General features: G+C 46.2%; 1 protein-coding gene across 2 annotated transcripts in view; it reads left to right on the top strand.

Moving 5' to 3' along the window:
* MTMR14 (myotubularin related protein 14) overlaps positions 1 to 26,814 on the top strand; it is a 65,687-nt gene that overhangs the window by 1,612 nt on the left and 37,261 nt on the right. For both annotated transcript variants that reach the window (XM_065408706.1, XM_065408705.1), the window contains exons 3-5: positions 14,635 to 14,743; positions 22,637 to 22,712; positions 23,530 to 23,590. In XM_065408706.1, coding sequence (XP_065264778.1) covers positions 14,635 to 14,743; positions 22,637 to 22,712; positions 23,530 to 23,590 — 246 coding nt within the window. The remainder of the gene's footprint in view (positions 1 to 14,634; positions 14,744 to 22,636; positions 22,713 to 23,529; positions 23,591 to 26,814) is intronic.

Here is a 26,814-nt window from a genome sequence, read left to right as displayed (position 1 = left end):
TTTAAGTTCCATGGTATTTGTGCTGCCTCATCAGATGACTGAAAATTTTCAAACATGAAAATGTCTCAAACTTTTATAATGTGTTTTTGGACAATCATTTGCTGATAAAACTTGTTCGGCTTCTGGGATTCGTGGATTGGAGACGCTAATTTAGACACACATGAGCCACATATAACAACCCAAACTCCGTGCTTTTATTTGCAACATATTAGTGAATCAGCTTACTATATGTTGGAAACCATTGGTTTTGACTTAAGTTATAAAGCTTTTGAATAGCATGTGTGTGACATGTGCAAGAGAGCTCTATTAAGTCTGGATGTGAGCACTTCCTGAGAGGCACTGTGCCTGCATAGAAAGTTTGGCAAGTGACCACTGTTGAATGGATAGAATAGACTGGTTGTGCTTTGCAAAAGTTATAAGTTAGCTTTTGCCTGATTTACTGACTTTCTGGTCTGAAACTTTAGCTTATTGTTTTGAAAACAAAACAGTACATTTTCTTTGCAAATTTAGAAGTCCACTCAGCCCTTTGTGAGGCGTTGTATATAAGTAGAAATAAAAGAATATTAAAAATCAATCTTTATTCACTTTAGTACATGCATGCACAAAACTTTTACTTGATTCTTAGTTTCATAGTCTCCTGTGGCAGAATGGAGATTGTGCCACTATAGAGTCTTGCAACGGTTGATTTAGGATTTCCTGACAGTTAATTCCACATGTAAACATACAATCTACGTTTGTCTCAAATCTGTTTACACCTCTGATCAAACAATAGATGCACCCCCCCACACTCAGTGATTCAAAGCTGAGCTATGAGAAGAGGGCCAAATTCGTGCTACTCCTGTCCCCAGCAGCCATTAAACCAGCATAGTTGGCTCCCATAGCAGAGCTGACAGACCCCAACTGAAGGGTTAAGACCTGGACCATGGTGCATTCAACTGCCTACCATCAGAGCAGCCCCTACATTGCTGTAACTTATGTCAGGCCCGGTCCAGATAACGGAGCTGTAACCAGCCGCCCACTGTGCTCTCCTGTACTCTGTCAGTCTTGGTGCAGGTGAGAATCTGCGCCACTGTCTCCCCCCTTGCACACATCTCCCTGAGTATTGTAGATAGTCTGTGCTTGTACTTTATACACAGGCCACCTATTTGCCCTTAGATTTGTTTTAAGTTATTATCTCCTCTTACCTTTATTTTTATTCTTTTCTAAACAAAGAAAAACCGGACTGTAACACTGAGTGGTGCAGTTAAACACACAGTGGAGGAAGCATTTCACTTGCTGAGCAAAGAGTTTGATGCAAGCTGACACAAATCCAGCAAAGCGCTTAAAAATTAAGTACGTGCTTAAGCATGTGAGTCGCTCCATTGATTTCAGTGGAACTATTTGCATGTCTGAAGTTAAGCACATGCTTAAATTCTTGTCTGGATTGTGCCCAGAATGCTCATGTCTCTAGTGTTGTACCCTATTGTCTCCATGTATTTATGTTTAAGAACAAAATACAGAATCTTTCCACATCAGTAACATTATTGTACTTGGTTGGAAACTTTCGGACTAAAGTCTTACACAAATGTTTTAAAGTTTATATTGTATGGTGGTCTAGCTTGACATAACTTATTTAAACTTTTAAAAAGGCTTTGACAAGGCCCCTCACAAGAGACTGTTGAAGAAACTAAATAGTCACAGGGGGAGAGGCGAAGTATCAAGTACTGTCATGGATCAAAAACTAGGAAAAGAAAATAAAGGTCAATTTTACTTCCTGGCAAAAGTTTAACAGTTGAGGTCTCAAGGTTCTGTGTTAGGTTTGGGGTTTATTATATGAATGATCTGAAAAGGGAGGTGAGCCGTGAGACAGCAACTTGCAGATAAGTTATTAGGTTAGACAAATCAGGAGAGGACTGAGGAACTTCAGAGGGACCTAACCAAACTAGATGAATGGGCAACATAATGGCAAATAGCAACAGAGAGTCCTGTGGCACCTTTAAGACTAACAGATGTATTGGAGCATAAGCTTTCGTGGGTGAATGCCCACTTCATCAGACGCAAGTAATGGAAATTTCCAGAGGCAGGTATAAATCAGTATGGAGATCCCTGATTGAACTAACCTCGTTATCTCCATACTGATTTATACCTGCCTCTGGAAATTTCCATTACTTGCGTCTGATGAAGTGGGCATTCACCCACGAAAGCTTATGCTCCAATACATCTGTTAGTCTTAAAGGTGCCACAGGACTCTCTGTTGCTTTTTACGGATCCAGACTAACACGGCTACCCCTCTGATAATGGCAAATGAAATTTTAGTGTTGATAAATGCAGAGTGTTGCACAGAGGAGGGAAAAATTTAATTACCCAGACAGCTTCCAAGGTTCTAAATTAACTCTCAATTTAGGCCATGTCTACACTACAGTGGCACAGCTACAGCAGCTGTCACTGTAGTGCATAGTGTAGACACTTCCTTCAGTGGTGGAAGGGATTTTTCTGTTGAGGTGGATAAGCCACCTCTCTGGGAGGTGGTAGTGAGGTTGAGGGAAGAATCCTTCTGTTGGCTGTGCTGCGTATACACCAGGGGTTAGGTCCAACTAACTACATTGCGACGTAGCAAGGCTGACCTAGTTTTTGGTGTGGGCCAGACCTTAGAAAGGGACTTGGGCATCCTTGAGCCGACATCTTCATTGACTTCTCTCAAATGTGCAGCTGCAAACAATGTTCAGGTGCATGAGGAATGAGAGAGAGAATACCATGGAGAATATTTAAGTCTGTGTTTGACTGAATTTCCCTGAAAAATTGCTGGGTTTTAAAAAAGCAACTGTTCGGGTTTTATTCTTTTTAACCCAAATTTTGCCAGTATTGGATCTCCTCGCACCTGGCTCTCCACCTCAGAGTCCCCACTAGCTGACACAGTACACATACTCAGAGGAGGGGAACTCCCAGTTAGCAGCTGCTGCTGCGTTGTGGGGGAGCAAGATCGGCAGGGCCCAGGGTCTCAGCAGCTGAGTGGGGGAGAGAGACAGCCCCCATCCGCTTTCCCTGCTGGACAGAATCCCCTCCTAAGAACATACGAACGGACATACTGGGTCAGACCAATGGTCCATCTAGCCCAGTATCCTGTCTTCCCGCAGTGGCCAATGCCAGGTGCTTCAGAGGAAATGAATACAGCAGGCAATCATCAAGTGATCCATCCCCTGTCACCCATTCCCAGCTTCTGGCAAACAGAGGCTAGGGGCACCCAAGCATGGGGTTGCATCCCTGTGTGACGCAGTAGGGAGCGGGGTGGATTGACCTGGGAATGTCTTTTAGTTTTGCTGGAACTGTCTGCATGGGGGATGGGAGAGCGGGGGATGGGAGAGCAGGGGATGACTTCAGGTGAGGGACGGTACCTGAGCCAGGAAGGGGGTGGGGAGTCGACACCTTTTCCCGGGAAACTCGACAAAGGGAGAGGGGGAGAGAGCCTGCTGGAAGGGGTTTTTTTGGTTTCAGTTTTGGGCTGGCTGGGAAGAGGCAGGGAACCCAAGTCTGGGGTCTAAGATCCTTGCACCCCAGAGGGACCTGGCTGAGGGGTCCTGGTTGTACCCACAAGCCCGGCTTGGGACTGTGTTCCTGTCGTCTAATAAACCTTCTGTTTTACTGGCTGGCTGAGAGTCACGGTGAATCGCAGGAAGTGGGGAGTGCAGGACCCTGACTTCCCCACACTCCGTGACACCCTGACCATCTTAGCTAATAGCCATTGATGAACCTATCCTTCATGAACTTATCCAGTTCATTTTTGAACCCAGTTGTGCTTTTGGCCTTCACAACATCCCCTGGCAACAAGTTCCTCAGGTTGACTATGTGTTGTGCGGAGAAGTACTGCCTTGTGTTTGTTTTAAACCTGCTGTCTATTAATTTCATTGGGTGTCCCCTGGTTCTTGTATTATGATAAGGGGTAAATAGCACTTCCCTATTAACTTTCTCCACACCATTTATGATTTTATAGACCTTTATTATATCCCCCTTTAGTTGTCTCTTATCCAAACTGAACAGTCCCAGTCTTTTTAATCTCTCTTCATATGGAAGCTGTTCCATACTGCTAATAATTTTTGTTGCCCTTTTCTGAACCTTTTCCAATTCCAATATAGCTTTTTTGAGATGGGGCGACCACATCTGCATGCAGTATTCAAGATGTGAGCGTTCCATGGATTTATATAGAGGCAATATGATATTTTCTGTCTTATCTATCCCTTTCCTAATGAATCCCAACATTCTGTTCGCTTTTTTGACTGCCGCTCCACATTGAGTGGATGTTTTCAGAGAACTATCCACAATGATTAAATTAGCTGGTCACAGCTAATTTAGATCCCATCATTTTATATGGATAGTTGGGATTATGTTTTCCAATGTGCATTACTTTGCATTTATCAACATTGAATTTCATCTGCCATTTTGATGTCCAGTCACCTAGTTTTGTGAGGGCCCTTTGTAACTCTTCGCAGTCTGCTTTGGACTTAACTATCTTGAGTAGTTTTCAAAGTAGCAGCCGTGTTAGTCTGTAGCCGCAAAAAGAACAGGAGTACTTGTGGCACCTTAGAGACTAACAAATTTATTTCAGCATAAGCTTTCGTGGGCTACAGCCCACTTCTTCAGATGCATAGAGTGAAACACACAGACAGAAGATATTTATACATACAGAGAACATGAAAAGGTGGAAGTACGCATACCAATTGTAAGAGGCCAATCAATTGAGATGAGCTATCAGTAGCAGCAGAAGAAAAAACTTTGAAGTGATAATCGAGATGACCCATAGAAGGTGTGAGGAGAACTTAACGTGGGGGGGGGGGGGGAATCAATTAGTGTAATGATTGTAATGGATTTTTTACCTTTTTAGTCCTTTTGGTATGATGTCCATCTGTTTGCATTTGGAAAGGAAGATGATGTCTGTCTGTATCTGTATGGATCTTGAGTAGTTTTGTATTAGCTGCACACTTTGCCACCTTACTGTTTACCCCTTTTTCCAGATCAATGATGAATATGTTGAATAGGACAGATCCCAGTACGGACCCTTCGGGGACACCACTATTTTACCCTTTGTTTCCTATCTTTTAACCAGCTACTGATCCAGGAGAGGACCTTCCCTCTTATTCCACGACAGCTTAATTTTTTTATATTAGTATTGTCTTTTGCTAGTTGCTCTTCGAGTTCTTTTTTGGCCTGCCTAATTATACATTTACACTTGACTTGCCAGAGTTTATGCTCCTTTCTATTTTCCTCAGTAGGATTTGATTTCCAATTTTTAAAGGATGCCTTTTTGCCTCTAACTACCTTGTTTGCTCTGTTGTTTAGCCACAGTGACACTGTTTTGGTCCTACTGCTATGTTTTTTAATGTGGGGTATACATTTAATTTGAGCTTCTATTATGGTGTTTTTAAAAAGTTTCCAGTTTCCATGTAGCTTGCAGGGATTTTGCTCTTGTGTTTGTCCACTTTCCATTTAATAAGCTGCCTCATTTTTGCATACAGTAGAACCTTACAAACACCTCAGGAATGGAGGTTGTTTGTAACTCTGAACAAAACATTTTGGTGATTCTTTCAAAAGTTTACAACTGAAAATTGACATAATACAGCTTTGAAACTTTACCATGAAGAAGAAAAATGCTGCTTTCCCTTTATTTTTTTAGTAGTTTACGTTTACCACAGTATGGTATTGTATTTGCCGTGTGTGTGTGTGTGTGTCTGTGTCTGTCCCTCTCTCTGCTGCTGCTGCTGCCTGATGATGTACTTCTGGTTCCAAATGAGGTGTGTGATTGACTGGGCAGTTTGTACCTCTGAGATTCTACTGTAGTTCCCCTTTCTGAAGTTAAATGCTACTGTGCTTCTTTGGTATTTTCCCACTCACAAGGATGTTAAATTTAATTACATGATGGTCTCTATTACTGAGCAGTTCAGCTACATTCACCTCTTGAACCAGGTCCTGTGCACCACTGAGGACTAAATCAAGAATTGCCTCTCCCCTTGTGGGTTCCGGGACTAGCTGCTCCAAGAAGCCATTATTAATGGTGTCTAGAAGGTTTATTTCTGCATCCTGTCCTGAGGTGACATGTATCCTGTCAACATGGGGATAGCTGAAATCCCCCACTATTTTGAGTTTTCTGTTTGTACAGTCTCTCTAATCTCCCTGACCATTTTACAGTCACCAGCACCATCCTGGTCAGGTGGTCGGTAGCATATTCCTACTGCTCTACTCTTATTATTCAAACATGGAATTTCTATCCAGAGAGATTCTGTGGTACAGTTTGATTCATTTAAGATTTTTACTATATTTGACTCTTTCTTTCACATATGGTGCCACTCCCGCACAAGTCCAACCTGCTTTGTCATTCCTACATATTTTGTTCCCTGGTATTATCATGTCCCACTGATTATCATCATTTCACCAAGTTTCTATGTTGCCTCGTTTAATATCAGGCACTCAAATTCACCCACATTAGTATTTAGACTTCTAGCATTTGTATATAAGAACTTATAAGATGTGTCCCTTTTTAGTTGTGTGCTATTTTGTGATGTAATTGAAGGGGGCTCTTTTTCATTTGACTGTTTCTCTTCAGTTCCATCCTATCAACTTGTATCCTCTCCTCTTTACTACACTATGGAGAATTCCCATTAATAGAGCTTCCCCTAAAGGATGTGTCTGTCTGAACCGTGTGCTCCTCTGTACCGGTCGGCTTTCCCCAGCCCTTAGTTTAAAAACTCCTCTACGACCTTTTGAATTTTACATGGCAGTAATTTGGTTCCATTTTGTCACTCTTGACCCTGGCCCTTCAATGCAGCCCTGTCCTCACTGGAGGAGCGGGATGGGCAAGGAGCTGGGTCCCAGCAGTCGAGACTCTCCGCCTCCCCCCCTTTGCTTCTTAGAGAGACGGAGCAGGCAAACAGCACTTCAGGAAAAGCTTTGAAGAAATTCCTGGAGCAAGGTGGAAGGGCAGTTCTGGTTTTCTAGCCTCCCAGCAATGTGTGTGTCTGGGGAAGATTCCCAGGGAGGAGAGCTTGTCGACAGTGGGATGTTTGTGTTGGTGGAGCTGAGTGGGGCAAACTCTGGCTGTAGGTTAGCTGCACCAGAGTGATCTACCCTAGTGCAAGTCACTCACCATTAATGCTGTGCCCTAGATTGGAGGGCTACACTAGTGCACTTACATTAGAGTGCAGAAAATCTCCAGTTCAGGCAAGCCCTCGGCCTTCCACAACAGCATATTATACATCTCATTTAGCCCAAGGGCGGTTGTTTTGAGGTACAGGACGGGATGGTGTGGGTGCAGTTCCAGGGACAAGTGTGCTTGATTGGACAGAATTGGTGAAGAGACACTGGTGTTCTGAGCAGTGTCACCTGCTGTGGCATCTCCCCTCAACTTTGTGCCTAAAGTCAGGCAAGCTGGAGGTTATCCCAGAAACTACATGAGTGGGACTAAACGCTGTGGAGTTGGAGGCTCTAACAGATGTACCCTTCCAGAAGATTGAGTTGAGCAAATCTCAAACCTCTGAAAACCAGGACATACAGAGTGAATGTAGACACACAACCTTAACTCTACCTAATTGAGGTAATGCCCCAATGTGCTCATAACACATACTTGGAATCTGCCTCTGCCCTGTACTGAGCAGCAGGTACCTCACCTGTCCTATGCTCAAATACTCAGCCTACTCCACAGACAGTACACCATATTTGCTAATTGTTACAACCCTGTCACCCTTGTGTGCACAATGCCATCTAACACTACTTTCACTTAGCCTTCATGAAACCCACAGACCATGCTCCTCTCCCACCTAACTGCTGCCAAGCCCATGACTTACATAGTACAGTGCACGAGGCTTACTGGATCTCTCAAGGTACACGTGTCTCTTTCCTTTCATCTCTGTCTCCCCCACCCACACGAGGGGGTCAGGAAGAGGGATTCACACACATACTGCCCCCCAGATCACCTCATATCACAGTCCCAGCTCTTCGATCTAATACCTATACCTAACACAGTGAATGCAGCTGGAGTGCATGCAGATAACTGCCAGTGGCCACTGCCAGCTCCAGTGGGGGCAGAGTTAAGGTTGCATAAGCATTTACCTTAACTCTGTATTTCCTGGTTTTTGGAAGTTTGTTTTGCTGAGCTCAACGTTCTGCAAGGGCATGAGAGACCACCAGGCACCTGAGCTCTGCATGAACAAAGCTTTTTTTGGTCTGTGAAATTAGTTCCTGGCTATGTGAATTTTCACATTACACATCCAGTTTAAACAAGGCGCTATGAACTCTTTTAACGTATAAGAACATAAGAACGGCCATACTGGGTCAGACCAAAGGTCCATCTAGCCCAGTATCCTGTCTACCGACAGTGGCCAATGCCAGGTGCCCAGAGGGAGTGAACCTAGCAGGTAATGATCAAGTAATCCCTCTCCTCCCATCCATCTCCACCCTCTGACAAACAGAGGCTAGGGACACCATTCCTTACCCATCCTGGCTAATATCCATTAACAGACTTAACCTCCAATTATTTATCCAGTTCTCTTTTAAACGCTGTTGTAGTCCTAGCCTTCACAACCTCCTCAGGTAAGGAGTTCCACAAGTTGACTGTGCGCTGTGTGAAGAAGAACTTCCTTTTATTCGTTTTAAACCTGCTGCCTATTAATTTCATTTGGTGACCCCTAGTTCTTGTATTATGGGAATAAGTAAATAACTTTTCCTTATCTACTTTCTCCACATCACTCATAATTTTATATACCTCTATCATATCCCCTCTTAGTCTCCTCTTTTCCAAGCTGAAAAGTCCTAGCCTCTTTAATCTCTCCTCATATGGGACCCTCTCCAAACCCCTAATCATTTTAGTTGCCCTTCTCTGAACCTTTTTTAGTGCCAGTATATCTGATGAGGCGACCACATCTGTACGCAGTATTCAAGATGTGGGCGTACCATCGATTTATATAAGGGCAATAATATATTCTGTCTTATTCTCTATCTCCTTTTTAATGATTCCTAACACCCTGTTTGCTTTTTTGACCGCCTCTGCACACTGCGTGGACAATTTCAGAGAACTATCCACGATCTTTTTCCTGATTTGTTGTAGCTAAATTAGCCCCCATCATATTGTATGTATAGTTGGGGTTATTTTTTCCAATGTGCATTACTTTACATTTATCCACATTAAATTTCATTTGCCATTTTGTTGCCCAATCACTTAGTTTTGTGAGATCTTTTTGAAGTTCTTCACAGTCTGCTTTGGTCTTAACTATCTTGAGCAGTTTAGTATCATCTGCAAACTTTGCCACCTCACTTTTTACCCCTTTCTCCAGATCATTTATGAATAAGTTGAATAGGATTGGTCCTAGGACTGACCCTTGGGGAACACCACTAGTTACCCCTCTCCATTCTGAGAATTTACCATTAATTCCTACCCTTTGTTCCCTGTCTTTTAACCAGTTCTCAATCCATGAAAGGACCTTCCCTTTTATCCCATGACAACTTAATTTACGTAAGAGCCTTTGGTGAGGGACCTTGTCAAAGGCTTTCTGGAAATCTAAGTACACTGTGTCCACTGGATCCCCCTTGTCCACATGTTTGTTGACCCCTTCAAAGAACTCTGATAGATTAGTAAGACACGATTTCCCTTTAGAGAAACCATGTTGACTTTTGCCCAACAATTTGTTCTTCTATGTGTCTGACAATTTTATTCTTTACTATTGTTTCGACTAATTTGCCCGGTACCGACGTTAGACTTACCGGTCTGTAATTGCCGGGATCACCTCTAGAGCCCTTTTAAAATATTGGTGTTTGTCACGGAGTGTGGGGGGACTCAGGGCCCTGCACCCCCGGCTCCCTGCGATTCACCATGACTCTCAGCCAGCCAGTAAAGCAGAAGGTTTATTTAGTCGACAGGAATACAGTCCAAGACAGGTCTTGCAGGCACAGACAACAGGACCCCCTTAGTTAGGTCCATCTTGGGGTCCCCGGGCACCCTAGCCCCCCTGGGAGGTCAGAGCCCCGTCTCCTCCCAGCCCTGGTCACTAGCCAGCTCCTCAGACTCTGCCTTCAGCGACCCCTCCCACAGCCTTTGTTCAGTTTCCCGGGCAAAGGTGTCACCTTGCCCCAGCCCCCTCCTGGGTTCTCATGTTACATGCTCAGGTATTCTCCTTCGGTCAGTCTCCCATCCCCCAATGCAGACTATCCTAGCCACACACCCCTGTCAGCATTCACAGACCACAGTAAGAACAGTCCCAGTTCGTCACAGTGTTACATTAGCTATCTTCCAGTCGTTGGGTACAGAAGCCGATTTAAAGGACTGGTTACAAACCTTAGTTAATAGTTCCGCAGTTTCACATTTGAGTTCTTTCTGCTGATGTATACATCTTGGACTCTGCCTGTCCGACTATGTTAGGTGATGTTTCATTTGACAGTATTGCCAACCATATATAGGAACCATAAAAGACATTGGGAATTTTAGGGACGTTACTTTAACTGATTGCTTCCAGCCTCTAAGGATTACGTTTTTGTTATGGAAAATGCTGTAGTGGCATACTTGTGCAGAAAGGCTATATATTACTTCTGCAACCCATCAGGTAACAGAGGCTTTTACTTTGGGAATTTTATTAACTGTCAGGTTTAAATCGGGTCGGCATTAAACTGTGTATTGGGCACAGTCTTCTCTGCCATCAGGCTCTCCCCTCTGTACCCCTCCGGTGTGCAGTAGTGGAACGCGCTCTGAGGTACATGAAAAGATGCTTGCCTTGCAGAGCTCCTAGTATCTATTGAAGCAGGGACCTCGTCTCTGCAGAGTCTCTTCTGGGCAGATGCATCTTTTGGTAACCTTTCCCTGTACAAAGGTTCACACAGGCTTACCCACTGTTACGTACAACTTTGCATGTTGGCATTTTACTAACTTCCCCTAGATGGCTGTGAATGCAAACCATTAAAGAATGGCAACTACTTGGATTTTTTTTCATTCTTTAAAATCTTCAGCATATCAAGATTCTTTGGAAGTGGAGAGCAGAAATAAAGGTGTCCATGAGAAGAATATGAAAATTTTAAATACCGACCACAAACTCTACCCATGGATCGTTTTGAGCCATCCAGAACCCACTGAGAAGTAGCTTCATAGTCTTATAAACCCTGGACTGATATGTGGGCGTAAGTGACAGAGGTTTAGCTTGTGGTCTTCAGGCCTAAAACTTTTGGGATTTCAGTTTTGCTTTAATTGGATAGCTGAATGCAGCCTTGACAGTGGAGATGCTTCTCAAGATGCTTCATTAATCTAATTACCTAGCACTCCAACTTCCAGCCAGTTTTAGACTGTTGATAAGTCTAATTACGCTATAATGTACGTGCACAAATAATCAACATTAAAGTCCAGTGAGCATTCAGGCCTGAGTTCTCTATTTTTTGATCTGTGTACATAAATGCAGCCTGAACAGTGGGTGTTGAGGATTTTCTTTTGAGAAAAAGTAGTGTGAAAATAGAGTGGATTTTTTTACAAGGCATTGGCATATCATTTACTAGTGAACCCTGATACTGCTGCAGCCAGTCTCATAGCAGGCTATTCTGGTAGCCATGTATGAAACAGACTTGCCCAAACATGCCAAGGTATGCCCTGGCAGGTATATTACATCTGGGTCCGACCATTTTCTTGATGCCCTACTGAAAGGGGCCGTGTGTGGTCTCTGCCCAAAGCTAAGAACTAGCTGACTGTAGTGGTTAGTGCAAGGTGTTTGTATGGAGAACAATTGTAGAGTTGTGTAACATGTAGGATATCATGTTCCAAATCTGTCGGAAGAGAAACCTGTCACCTGAGGAGGGGCAGTTTGAGAGCTGGCCCAATCAGCATGAATAAGTCTACACTGGAATAAAAGACCTGTGGCTCGGCCGTGGCTGGCCCGGGTCAGATCGCTCGGGCTCATGGGGCTTGGACTACGGGGCTAAACGTTCAGGCTTGGCCTGGAGTGCAGCCTTTGGTACCCTGCCTCCTCACGGGGTCCCAGAGCTCGGGCTGCAGCCCAAATCCTAAAATCTACACTACCATTTTACAATCCCACAGTGTGAGCCCTGGTCAGCTGACCCAGGCCAGCCGTAGCCATGCCAAGGGTCTTTTGTTCTCATGGGGCAGGCCTACACTGGAATAATGACCATCCCTGGAGACCGTCTCTCTGCACTAGATACAGGCTGGAGATTTACAAAGACAAACGAACCCCAGGAGAGTTCTTGGAAGAGGGGGGGCCCTGGGCTAAGAAACAATAGCTTGTGAGTGTATAAGCACAGAAGAAATGGCCCACATAGTTATCCATTACAGGAGGAGACTCTGTGAGCAGGGGTGGAGGGGTGACATGAAAAGTGGGTCCCACCTTGAGCTGGACAGGTGCTGCAAAGACCAACCTTGGGTGAGAAATACCTTCTGAGACAAGTTAGTAACTTGGTAATAATTATAGGCTAGAGAGTGCAGCTTATGTTTATCCTGTAATCTTACGTTTCCAAATCCTTATACTCATTTATATTGGAATCTCTAGCTCAAGCGCTGTTACAGACCGATCGGTTTGGTTTCACTACAGACATGTCTAAGTGCCTTGTGCTAAGGAGAGAGTTGCACTGGGGTGAAACCAATGAGCAGGGAGGCCTGCTTCCATGGAGGCAGTGGATCGGTGCACGTTGCAGGTGCCCAGAAGATAGGGGATTGGGCACTCGAGTGTAACAAGGTGGGGTGTGTAAATTACTAGCCTGCATTGGGACAGAGCGGGACTTCGGGGGCCAGAAGCAGAACGCCTAGGTTACTAGCAGCCAGTGGCAGGGGAGTGTTTCCTTTGGTGGGCTTCCAGCCCTTCACTGCCGCCTGCTCGCAGCGGGAGGATCTTGCCCAGGGACCTCTTTGACATTGGGCCCAGGGGTACCTGAGGGTTACAGACATCCCCTGGGTTTGGTGTCTACCTGCTAGTCCCCCAGAGAATGTCATGGAAGGTCAGCGAAATCATTGCGAGAGGCATGTGCAGTTAATGTGTAAGAAGATATGTGTATATACAGGAAATTATGTCCTTAAGGCCTTGTAATTCTAGGCAGGTCACTCAAAGGTAGCATGCTTTGAGAAAAACGTTGCCAGACAGGAGGTGGTAGATGGTAAATTCTCAGAATGGAGAGGTGGTAGACATTTATTGCCCTAGCTAAGCACTGAGTACCGTGTGTTACAGTAGACGTCTATTAGCATCCTAAGACAAATGCTAATGAAGATCTTGTGGAGATTTCAGAAGGAAGTTAACAGGGAGAGGTAAACAGTGGGGTGTGAGGGGAGGGACCCTGTTTTCAGGTGAAGGTCAGATGTTTGATCTGGTATTTCTTGGGGTGGAAAAAGACGCCCTGGCATCCCTCACCCAGGAAATAAACTGACAGTGGGTTTGCTTCATGAAAAGGGAATCTCAGCCAGGCTTGTCTGAAAATGCTGCGAAGAACTTTGGGTGAGAAATGTTTTTGGACAGGAGGAGAACTTGTTAGGTGAGTTTAGACCATAGAAAGTGTGGTATGAGTTTGTTGTCTATTAACCTTTTGTTTCCAATACAGAAGAACCTCAGAGTTTAACACAGTACTGTAATCTATTTGCTTTTTTTTTGGTCTCTACTTCCGGTTCCAAATGAGGTGTGTGGTTGACTGCTCAGTTCATAACTCTGGTGTTCGTAACTCTGAGGTTCTTCTGTATTTGTTTTCTATTGCATGAATCTCTGTTCTTTGCTAAATAAACTAAATATACTTGCTTTCTTTAAACACACACCACTTAGATTTGTTTAAAGTGGAGCTGTAATATAAGGTGGGCTAATAAGCTGTTGTGGCCTGTTCCTTTGAGAACAGCGGTTCTGGTAATTGCGTGTCTGGTGGAGCAGGGGCTGTTTGGAGGACTTGGAGTGTATCTATTGCTAACCTGTAGAGGGGCAGCAGTGCTGTCTGTCCCTGGGGTTGTCAGAGACCCAACCCCTGGCAGATGCAGACAAGATGGTCTCACACTCAGGGCAGGTGGTAGCAAAGTGCCTCACAGCCTTGCATATACCCCCGGGGGTGTCGCATGCAGGGCCGCCCAGAGGGGGGGGCAAATGGGGCAATTTACCCTGGGCCCCGCAGGGGCCCCCACGAGAGTTTTCAGGGGCCCCCACGAGAGTTTTCGGCGGGTCTTCGTCGGCAGGTCCTTCAGTGCTGCCGAACACACCCGGATCGAGTGAAAGACCCGCTGCCGAAGACCCGGAGCTTCTTCTGCTCCGGGTCTTTGGCGGCAATTCGGCGGCGGGTCCTTCACTCGCTCCAGGACCCGCCGCCAAAGTGCCCCGAAGACCCGGAGCGGAAGGACCCCCGCCGCCAAAGACCCCAGGCCCCCTGAATCCTCTGGGCGGCCCTGGTCGCATGTGACAACAGTCTTTCTACACCCCTAATACTGCTGCAGTGAGTGTCTTCAAGAGCAAACCGGGCAGTTGCTTTTCAGCACCAAGAGATTGACTTAGGTGATGGGAGCACATCCATCTGATTCCAAGCCAAGCAGTTTCTCAAGGAGTCCCCTGGCTCCTTGACTTCATAGCTGGCTTTTCAGCTAAAGGGATGTGGGTGCTGAGATTGTGGCCAGAAATGTGGCCACCATGATGATATGAGATAATGGGGACTCTTCTCTCTGTTTGATAGGTTTGAGAGCACTGTGCAGGTCAGCAAACTGCAGGACCTCATCAACCGCAGTAAAATGGCCAGATGTAGAGGACGATTTGTCTGCCCAGTCATTCTGTACAAGGGAAAGGTAAAGCTGCATAAGCACATTTGTCTCTGTTTGCTTTAACTTCAGGAATGTCCTTTCTCCCTGCATTCTGAACAGTGTTTACTGGAGCTGTGCAGAGGCAGGTCTTTATGGGCCATCAGCTCTCCTGCCCCCTCCATTTACAGGAGATACTGCTGCCTGCTTCTTATTTATAATGTCACCTGAAAGTGAGAACAGGCATTCGTGTGGCACTTTTGTAGCCGTCATTGCAAGGTATTTGCATGCCAGATATGCTAAACATTCGTATGCCCCTTCATGCTTCAGCCACCATTCCGGAGGACATGCTGATGATGTTCGTTAAAAAAATAGTGCATTAATTAAATTTGTGACTGAACTCCTTGGGGGAAAATTGTATGTATCCTGTTCTATTTTACCTGCATTCTGCCATATATTTCATGTTATAGCAATCTCGGATGATGACCCAGCACGTTTGATTTATGAACACTGTCACTGAAAACTTGACAAAATGCAAAGAAGGTGCCAATGTGAGATTTCTAAAAATAGCTACAGCGCACTACCCAAGGTTTAAGAATCAGAAGTGCCTTCCAAAATCTGAGTGGGACAAGGTGTGGAGCATGCTTTCAGAAGTTTGACGTGGAAACTACAAAACCCGAACCACCAAAAAAGAAAATCAACCTTCTGCTGGTGGCATCTGACGCAGATGATGAAAATGAACATGGGTCGGTCCACACTGCTTTGGATTGTTATCGAGCAGAACCCGTCATCTGCATGGACGCATGTCCTCTGGAATGGTGGATGAAGCATGAAGGGACATATGACTCTTTAGTGCATCTGGCATGTAAATATCTTGCGACGCTGGTTACAACAGTGCCATGCGAACGCCTGTTCTCACTTTCAGGTGACGTTGTAAACAAGAAGCAGTCAGCATTATCTCCTGCAAATGTAACCGAACTTGTTTGTCTGAGCGATTGGCTGAACAAGAAGTAGGACTGAGTGGACTTATAGGCTCTAAAGTTTTAGATTATTTTATTTTTGAACTCAGTTATTTTTTTTGTACATAATTCTACATTTGTAAGTTCAGCTTTCATGATAAAAAGATTGCACTACAGTACTTGTATTAGGTGAATTGAAATACCATATATACTCGTTCATAAGCTGAATATTTTTGGTAAAAAAGTGACGCATCAAAGAGCGGGGGTCGGCTTATAAACGGGTCTACACCAAAATTTGATGATTTTAAACTCTATGGAATCATTGAATTGAATATCTAATCTATTGTTGTTTTGTTTACCTGGAGCGTCTGCAGGCATGGAGCCCCTCAGCTCCCTGTGGCCGTGGTTTGCCGTTCCTAGCCAATGGGAGCTGTGGGAAGTGGCGCCACTTCCCACAGCTCCTATTGGCTGGGAACGGTGAACTGCAGCCACTGGGAGCTGAGAGGCTCCGTGCCTGTGAATGCTCCAGGTAAACAAAATGTCCAGGCCTGCTAGCAGCTTACCCTAATGGGCCAGGAGCCAAAGTTTTTGCCAACCCCTGAAATATAGAGTCGGCTTATGAAAGGGTCATACAGTTTTTGCTATTTTTACCTAACCATCTTAGGGGGTCGGCTTATAAACGAATGGGCTAATGAACGAGTATATACGGTATACTATTTCTTTTGTTTATTACAGTGCAAATATTTGTAATAAAAAATAAACATAAAGTGAGCAATGTACACTTTGTATTCTGTGTTGTAATCGAAATCAATATATTTGAAAATGTAGAAAACTTCCAAAAATATTTAAATAAATGGTGGTGCGATTAATTTTTTTAATCGCTTGTCAGCCCTATTATTTTCACATAGCAATTCACCAGAGCCCCTGAAAATTTCTGAGGTTCATGTTCAACCGATTCTCCTACCAATTTGCAGTACTGCCTTTTGGACTGTCAGTAGCCCCTTGGATATTCATGAAATGCATGGCTGTAGCAGCGACATTCCTGCAAAGGTCAGGAGTCCACGTAATTCCTTACCTGGACGACTGTCTGGTCCAGATCTCAGGTACTCTCCAGTGTAGCCACTATTTGTACCACTTCCGATGTGCTGGAGCTCCTAATCAGTACAGAGAAATCCATTCTGACTCCTGTTCAAAGAACAGAATTTGTTGGGGGGGGTCCTGGACTCTAGCAAGGCCAGGCTTTCCTGCCAGAGCCAGGGTTCCAGACAAAGTGGGTTGTTGCTCTAGATCTAGAGGTGCACTGTCACCACGGTTCAGAACAGCCTCAGTCTTCTAGGACGCATATGCACTTATATGATGTGGCATGTCAGACTGCACCTCCAGAGCACTACAGGGTTGGCTAGCCATGGTGTACTCATCAGCTCATCATTATATAGGCCTGCTTGGGTCTTGTCCTCCCTGTACTAGTGGGTAGAACATGCAAGGAGTTCCCTTTGCCCCTCCACTACAGACTCTCAACCTAGTCACAGATGCATCAGATCTAGGTTGGGGAGCCACTTAGGTCCTTGTCAGACTCAGGGCCTTTGGTCTCCCCAGGATCTAAGTCTCCATATAAATATCAAGGAGCTCTTGGCCATCTCTTTGGCTTCCGTGGCATTCCTTCTGCATATCGGGGTGGAATTTGTTGTTACTCATGGACAACACAGCAGCCATGTTCTATGTAAACAAGCAATGTGGGGAGGGGGGTAGAAGGAGGTTTTGTCAAAGTTATGCCAGGAGGCGATCCTCCTTTGGGATTTCTGCATCACCAGTTCCATCAGTCTGAAAGCTGCTTACCTTCTGGGAGTTCGAACCGTCTGGCTGACCACCTGAGCAGGTCGTTTGCAGGTCACCACGAGGGGTCTCTTCAACCAGATGTGTCCAGGTCCATTTTCCAGCGGTGGGGAATTCCTCAATATGGTTGCAACAAGAGAAAACAAAAAAGTCATCTTTGTTGTTCCCAAGTGGGTCACAGCCCAGGTTCACTGACAGACTCTTTCCTCCTGGCCCAGTCGAGAGGTCTGCTGTATGCCTTCCCACCAGTTCCGCTCCTGCCCAAAGTCCTATCTGAAGTCAAGCAAGATTCCGCTCACCTTATTCTAAGAGCCCCTGCATGGCCCTGTCAACACTGGGGCTAGTAGAATTGAAAACCACTGATCAGACCTCCGCTGCTACTCCCAAGAGATGTGAATGTGATCTCCCAGAGCCACGGCCACTTCCTTCATCCCAGCCTTCAAGCCCTGCACCTGACTGCTTGGATGCTTCATGGATGACTACCCCAAACGAGTTTGCTCTCTGGGGGTGCAGGAAGCCTTCCAGTACGTTGAGTAACCTTGATAAATGGAAGAGGTTCTCTGTCTGGGCCATACAAAGAGGCACGCCTCCTATCTCAAGTTCTAAATTGCCATTATCGTGGACTGTCTTTTGTTTCTGAACCGGGAAGGTTAGCTCTTAGTTCCATCAGCATCCACCTGGCGGCTATCTCAACTTTCCACCCTCCTATGGATAACCAATCAACTTTTTCAAACCCTATGTCCATCAGATTTCTAAGAGGTTTGCACAGATTGTACCCACAGGTGTCATAGCCCAGTTCCACAGTAGAGTTTAAATTTAGTGCTAGCAAAGTTGATGGGTCCCCCCGTTTAAGCCACTAGCAACTTGCTGTCTTTTATATCTGTCTATGAAAGTGGGTTTTCTGGTTGCTATAACCTTGGCCAGGAGAAATGGAGAGCTGTAAGATTTAGTATCAGTCTCTCTGTACAACTTTCCTTGGGGACTAGGTTTTCCTTTGACTGCACCCTAAATTCCTGTCTGAAGTGGTTTCCGAATTTCACATGAATCAAACGATTTATTTCCTTACTTTCTTTCCAAAGCCCCAGTTGAGTAGAGGGGAAGAAAAGCTCCATACTCTAGACGTTAGAAGAGCTTTGGCTTTTTATTGGATTGGACTAGATCTCTACTCTTCGTCACAGTGTCAGGCAGAGTAAAGGGCCACCCAGAGGGTCTCTGCCTGCATTCATTTATGCCACTGATTACTCAGAGGTGGAACATCAGGTGAAGTGATGGCTCACTTGACCAGGTCACAGGCAGCTTTTGCTGTCTTTCTGGCTTGTATTCACATTCTGATACTTGTAGGTTGGCAACCTGGTCAGCACGCCATACGTTTGCCTCTCACTCTGCCATCTCCCATCAATCTAGAGGCAATGCCAGATTTGGACAAGTGCTCCTACAGTCTTTGAGTAGATTCCAAGCCCACCTCCAGCTCAAACCACGTGAGAGTCACCTACAGTGAAATGGACGTGAGCAATCACTTGAAGAAAAAACAGGTCCCTACCTTTCCATCATGGTTGTTCTTCGAGACGTGTTGCACATGCCCATTCCACAGCTTGCCTCCTTCCCCTCTCAGTCGGAGTCTTTCCCGGGGAGAAAGGAACTGAGGGGGGTTGGGGGCAGTGTGGTCCTCTATAGCTGCATGCAGTGGTGTGAGGCACAAGAGGGCGCTCAAGCTGCCCCAACAGGTACTGTGGAGGGGGAAATCTCCAACTGTGCGTGAGGTGCACGTTACTCCAGGGGGCATTCTGTGCCAAAACATTTAAAAATTCTGCGTACGATATTTACAAAGTCTGCAAATTTTATTTGTCAAAATAACACTACATAATCATAGATTCTAGGACTGGAAGGGACCTCGAGAGGTCATCGAGTCCAGTCCCCTGCCCGCATGGCAGGACCAAATACTGTCTAGACCATCCCTGATAGACATTTATCTAACCTACTCTTAAATATCTCCAGAGATGGAGATTCCACAACCTCCCTAGGCAATTTATTCCAGTGTTTAACCACCCTGACAGGAACTTTTTCCTAATGTCCAACCTAGACCTCCCTTGCTGCAGTTTAAGCCCATTGCTTCTTGTTCTATCCTTAGAGGCTAAGGTGAACAAGTTTTCTCCCTCCTCCTTATGACACCCTTTTAGATACCTGAAAACTGCTATCATGTCCCCTCTCAGTCTTCTCTTTTCCAAACTAAACAAACCCAATTCTTTCAGCCTTCCTTCATAGGTCATGTTCTCAAGACCTTTAATCATTCCTGTTGCTCTTCTCTGGACCCTCTCCAATTTCTCCACATCTTTCTTGAAATGCGGTGCCCAGAACTGGACACAATACTCCACTGAGGCCTAACCAGAGCAGAGTAGAGCGGAAGAATGACTTCTCGTGTCTTGCTCACAACACACCTGTTAATACATCCCAGAATCATGTTTGCTTTTTTTGCAACAGCATCACACTGTTGACTCATATTTAGCTTGTGGTCCACTATAACCCCTAGATTCCTTTCTGCCGTACTCCTTCCTAGATAGTCTCTTCCCATTCTGTATGTGTGAAACTGATTGTTCCTTCCTAAGTGGAGCACTTTGCATTTGTCTTTGTTAAACTTCATCCTGTTTAACTCAGACCATTTCTCCAATTTGTCCAGATCATTTTGAATTATGACCCTGTCCTCCAAAGCAGTTGCAATCCCTCCTAGTTTGGTATCATCCGCAAACTTAATAAGCTTACTTTCTATGCCAATATCTAAGTCGTTAATGAAGATATTGAACAGAGCCGGTCCCAAAACAGACCCCTGCGGAACCCCACTTGTTATGCCTTTCCAGCAGGATTGGGAACCATTAATAACAACTCTCTGAGTATGGTTATCCAGCCAGTTATGCACCCACCTTATAGTAGCACCATCTAAATTGTATTTGCCTAGTTTATCGATAAGAATATCATGCGAGACCGTATCAAATGCCTTACTAAAGTCTAGGTATACCACATCCACAGCTTCTCCCTTATCCACAAGACTCGTTATCCTATCAAAGAAAGCTATCAGATTGGTTTGACACGATTTGTTCTTTACAAATCCATGCTGGCTATTCCCTATCACCTTACCACCTTCCAAGTGTTTGCAGATGATTTCCTTAATTACTTGCTCCATTATCTTCCCTGGCACAGAAGTTAAACTAACTGGTCTGTAGTTTCCTGGGTTGTTTTTATTTCCCTTTTTATAGATGGGCACTATATTTGCTCTTTTCCAGTCTTCTGGAATCTCTCCCGTCTCCCATGATTTTCCAAAGATAATAGCTAGAGGCTCAGATACTTCCTCTATTAGCTCGTTGAGTATTCTAGGATGCATTTCATCAGGCCCTGGTGACTTGCAGGCATCTAACTTTTCTAAGTGATTTTTAACTTGTTCTTTTTTTATTTTATCTGCTAAACCTACCCCCTTCCCATTAGCATTCACTGTGCTAGGCATTCCTTCAGACTTCTCGGTGAAGACCGAAACAAAGAAGTCATTAAGCATCTCTGCCATTTCCAAGTTTCCTGCTACAGTTTCTCCCTCTTCACTGAGCAGTGGGCCTACCCTGTCTTTGGTCTTCCTCTTGCTTCTAATGTATTGATAAAAAGTCTTCTTGTTTCCCTTTATTCCCGTAGCTAGTTTGAGCTCATTTTGTGCCTTTGCCTTTCTAATCTTGCCCCTGCATTCCTGTGTTGTTTGCCTATATTCATCCTTTGTAATCTGTCCTAGTTTCCATTTTTTATGACTCCTTTTTATTTTTTATAATCACACCAGTTTGAGTTATTTTGGTAATTTATTTCAAAATACCTGTCAGCAAGTATGTCTGTAACAATACAGACACACACAAAAATTCCCCCAGGAGTAGAGAGTTAAAGAAACCCTGTGACAACCCAGTTCCTGTTTCTCTGCCCCCTTCCTCTGCCCCCCTCCCCTGAGCCCAGCCGGACCCCCCCCAGCCCAGAGCCCAGCTATGGCCCCCCCAGCCCAGACACCTCCTCTCCCACCCCCTTCTCCCCCAGGGATCCAGAGGGAGAAACAGCCTGATGCTTGGTCCCAGGCTTGCACAGAGTTTCTTGCGTGCCGCCCTCTCCTTCCCTCAGGGCATGCTGGGAACTGCAGCTGCCAGGAACCCTCTAGCTTCTCCCCCCGCGCCCCCCACCCCACCCCAGCAGTGTCTTCTATGTAAGAGCTGGCCTCTGCCGGGTCCAGCAGCCCCTAGTGGTGGCTAGCAGCACTGCAGCCCATTTCTGTGGGGGAAAGGAAATTCTGTGTGCACAACGTTAATTTCTGCAAAATTCTGCATTGCGCAGTGGCACAGAATTCCCCCAGGAGTAGCACATGCACCTACGGTGGAAGGACATGTGCGGCACAACTCGAAGAACTATGGTAACCGTCTTTTGTCTCATGATGTCTTACCTAAAACACGTTCATTTTGGCTTGGCTAGGACAGTGTCATGTGGACTGACCTTGCTTGCCCTTAAGAACGAGTGAATCAATGTCATCAGTTGGGGGGGGGGGAAGGGTGCAGTGGGGTAACGATTGGGAAGATCAGGTTCAGCCAGTATGTTATCAAAACTCCGACATGACTAACTTAGTGAGAGCGAGGAAGATACAGGCACTAGAGGTCAGCAATGTGGTAAGAAATAACCCTGAAATTTGTCTGGAAAATACACAAGCTAATGAAAAATAATCCAGACCATAGAGGGTACGTCTACACTTACCTCCGGGTCCGACGGCAGGCAATCGATGTTCTGGGATCGATCCCGGAAGTGCTCGCCGTCGACGCCGGTACGCCAGCTCAGCGAGAGGAGTACGCGGCATCAACGGGGGAGCCTGCCTGCAGCGTCTGGACCCGCGGTAAGTTCGGACTAAGGTACTTCGAATTCAGCTACGTTATTAACGTAGCTGAATTTGCGTACCTTAGTCCGAAGTGGGGGGGTAGTGTGGACCAGGCCAGAGACTCAGTTCCAGGGAGAAACCTGTGAAGCGAGAATGCTGAGATAGAGGGCGCTCAGTGGACAGAAAGGAGACATGGGCTTTCAGTTTAAATGGGCAGGAGGCCTGCAGAGGAATACAGCTTCTATAAGTCGTTAATAACAACGTTTTCTCCAGCATGTTTGTAGGTCAGCGACCCTGGCTGGATGGGGGGAACTGTATGGACGTACTGGGTACAACTACATTTTCTCAGGTAAGTGAGGCAGCATAGATACTTGAGTGGGCTGGCCAATGCCTGCAAATCAGTGTGAATGTAGCACCTGTGCGCATTTGGGGGTGTGGGCGTGGGCCAGTATGTAATAATCCCTGTCTGGTATGGTGCCACCTGGAATACAGTGTCTATTTCTGGGCTCCTGATTACTAGAAAGGTATTGATACAGCTGAGAGTTCAATGAACAGTAGCAAAAAATGTTTGTGGGATGGAGGAGGTGACTTATGGAGATCAGTATATCTAGCTTGGTTAAAGGGTAGCTGGTGGGGAGCATTGATCTCAGATATTTGAAGGGTGTTGTCACTAACAGGGTGAAAAACTTCTTGTATTACATGGAATAAAACTAGGAATAAGGGCATAAAATCTAGGTTTAGGATTGTAACTCTGGTAATGGTAGCATGTATTAGTCTGTGAGAGTCTCAAGGGAAGTGGTAGGAGCCCATAACCCGGATCTTCTAAAACTAGACTGGACAAAACTCTAATGAGCATGGGTAATTTTTCTGCCGTAGCTGTCAGGGAATGGTTTTGTGATCTAATGGCATCTTTCCGCTCTGGATTCCATCCTGGAATAGACCTGTCTAGGTTGTCCAAATCCTCTCTTGCTCTCATTAAACTGATGGGCTTGGTGTGTGGGACAGTGGGGTCGTTTCTGGCTGGAGATGGTCACAGCTGAGAACTCTCTTAAGTGAGGTGACAAAGCCAACTTGTAACCCACTTGGATGGGAAGTGGGAGGGAGGTTGGAGTTGTTAAACAAGCGTTGGCCACTAATGCATGGTCCCTGCTGTGGCTTCCCTGCAGGGGGCTCTGACGATGCATGGGCTGATACCGAAGACTTTTCAGAAGAAGATTCTGTGTTCAGGTATGTGATATTTGGGTGGGGGGAGAGGAGTTAAGAGCTGATTGGCTAGTTCAGCCTCTGAATTTCCAACTCCTTCCTGTCTAAGCTGAACTGTGGGAGCAGTGTGGGGTCACTGCAGGCTGTGGGCTCTTGTTTTCCTTGTTCATAAAGATGAGCCCTTCAGAACATCTCAGGATGTAGGTACCAAAACTAAAACCTAATGTGCTAGCACACTGGGGCCAACTAGCTGACTAAAGCCTCCCAATCTCCCACTGGAGGCTGAGAGGGGGAGGGACTGGGGCAGGTAGATCCCAAGTCATTAAAGAGGCTCCTAAATTATGCAGAAGTGGTACTTCTGGGTCTAGCAGGTGTATAATCCAGACCGAGGAGAAATGGTTCTGGACCTCTGCTTAGAGAGCAACAGGCTGCATATGTGACTGCAGCATGGTGATGGTTCAGGGCTGGAAGAAGGACACTGAAAGTAGCACCATTCTGCCTGCCAAACTGCAGCTGATGTACCTGGAAGGGAAATCCTGCTGAATTGAGACTCGGTGGGTGGGAGAGCCATGTGGGGTCAGCAATGCTGAAAGACCTATGGGTGATGGCGAACAGAACTAGACAGGTTCACAGCACAATACGGCAACAAAGTCAATGTGACTCTGAGCTGTATAAACGAGGCATCATGTTCACACTGTTGGACTTGAAGCAGGAATGAATTCAAGGAAGTCCTAGGTCTCTGTTGAGCAGGAGGTCAGACCAATCTATCAGGGGTCCCGTCTGCCTGTTACATCTGTGAATCACACCAGGAAGCGGCTAGCCCCTTTCTACAGTTCTTGTTAGGCTATGGCTAGAAGGCTCCATTCACTTCTCAACACCGGGTTCTGACGCTTGCATGTTATAGTTACGTGGAACATAGAATCAGAGTATCAGGGTTGGAAGGGACCTCAGGAGGTCATCTAGTCCAACCCCCTGCTCAAAGCAGGACCAGAGCTCTCCTACCCTACACCACAGTAATGGCTTCTGGACCCCTTCAGCAGAAACCTGCAACCAAGAAGCAAGCTGGTGCCATTCATTCCTACGACTGCCCAGCTGCTCACTAGGAACTCAGAGGGGTTAAAAGAGCTAATTTTATAACAAGGGATTAGGCAGGATCTCGGGGTATGTCTACACTACGAAATTAGGTCGCATTTATAGAAGCCGGTTTTATAGAAATCGGTTGTATGCAGCCGATTGTGTGTGTCTCCACATAAAATGCTCTAAGTGCATTAAGTTGGCGGACCGCGTCCACAGTACCGAGGCTAGCGTCGACTTCCGGAGCGTTGCACTGTGGGCAGCTATCCCACAGTTCCCACAGTCTCCGCTGCCCATTGGAATTCTGGGTTGAGATCCCAATGCCTGAATGATGCAAAACAGTGTCGTGGGGGGTTCTGGGTACATGTCGTCAGGCCCCTCCCCCTCCGTCAGAGCAACGGCAGACAATCGATTCGCGCCTTTTTACCTGGGTTACCTGTGCAGACAACATACCACGCCAAGCATGGAGCCCACTCAGCTCAGCTCACCGTCACCATATGTCCTCTGGGTGCCGGCAGATGTGGTACTGCATTGCTACACAGCAGCAGCTAATTGCCTTTTGGCAGTAGACGGTGCAGTATGACTGGTAGCCGTCACCGGCTATCTGGGTGCTGGCAGACGTGGGGCTGCATTGCACACAGCAGCAGCCCCTTGCCTTTTGGTAGAAGATGGTATATTACGACTGGTATCCGTCGTCATCGTACTGCAGTGGCTGTCAATCATGGGCACCTGGGCAGACATGCTCAGTCCTATCGAACTGTCTTGACGATGATGGCTATCAGTCGTAGTATGCTATTTTCTGCCAAGCGCCCAGTATTTTCTGCCAAGCACCCAGAAGATGCCGAGGGCTATCAGTCATGCTGCACCGTTGTCTGCTAGCTTAAGATGTAAAAAATAGATTTGTTCTGTATTCATTTGCTTCCCCCTCCCTCTGTGAAATCAACGGCCTGCTAAACCCAGGGTTTTGAGTTCAATTTGGGGGGGGGGGGGGCATTCTGTGTGACAGTTGTTTGTGTTTCTCCCTGATAAACAGCCACCTTTGTTGATTTTAATTCCCTGTACCTGTACGCCATGTCGTCACTCGCCCCTCCCTCCCTCCCTCCTTCCCTCCGTCCGTCAGATACTAGTTTCGCGCCTTTTTTCATACCAGACGCCATAGCACTGGGATCATGGAGCCCGCTCAGATCACCGCGGCAATTATGAGCACTATGAACACCACGCGCATTGTCCTGGAGTATATGCAGAGCCAGGACATGCCAAAGCAAAACCAGGACCAGCCGAGGAGGCGATTGCAGCGCGGCGACGAGAGTGATGAGGAAATTGACATGGACATAGACCTCTCACAAGGCACAGGCCCCAGCAATGTGCAAATCATGGTATTACTGGGGCAGGTTCATGCTGTGGAATGCCGATTCTGGGCCCGGGAAACAAGCACAGACTGGCGGGACCGCATCGTGCTGCAGGTGTGGGACGATTCCCAGTGGCTGCGAAACTTTCGCATGCATAAGGGCACTTTCATGGAACTTTGTGACTTGCTTTCCCCTGCCCTGAAGCGCCAGAATACCAGGATGAGAGTAGCCCTCACAGTTGAGAAGCGAGTGGCGATAGCCCTGTGAAAGCTTGCAACGCCAGACAGCTACCGGTCAGTCGGGAATCAATTTGGAGTGGGCAAATCTACTGTCGGGGCTGCTGTGATCCAAGTTGCCAGGGCAATCAAAGACCTGGTGATATCAAGGGTAGTGACTCTGGGAAACGTGCAGGCCATAGTGGATGGCTTTGCTGCAATGGGATTCCCAAACTGTGGTGGGGCGATAGACGGAACCCATATCCCTATCTTGGCACCGGAGCACCAAGCCACCGAGTACATAAACCGCAAGGGGTACTTTTCAATGCTGCTGCAAGCCCTGGTGGATCACAAGGGACGTTTTACCAACATCAACGTGGGATGGCCGGGAAAGGTACATGATGCTCGCGTCTTCAGGCACTCTGGTCTGTTTCGAAAGCTGGAGGAAGGGACTGTCTTCCCGGACCAGAAAATAACCGTTGGGGATGTTGAAATGCCTATCGTGATCCTTGGGGACCCAGCCTACCCCTTAATGCCATGGCTCATGAAGCCGTACACAGGCAGCCTGGACAGTAGTCAGGACCTGTTCAACTACAGGCTGAGCAAGTGC

Source organism: Emys orbicularis, chromosome 7 (genome assembly GCF_028017835.1).
Source record: "Emys orbicularis isolate rEmyOrb1 chromosome 7, rEmyOrb1.hap1, whole genome shotgun sequence".
Taxonomy (NCBI): Eukaryota; Metazoa; Chordata; order Testudines; family Emydidae; genus Emys; species Emys orbicularis.
Note: the sequence above shows the minus strand (reverse complement) of the source record. Positions and strands in the feature narration are given on the sequence as shown.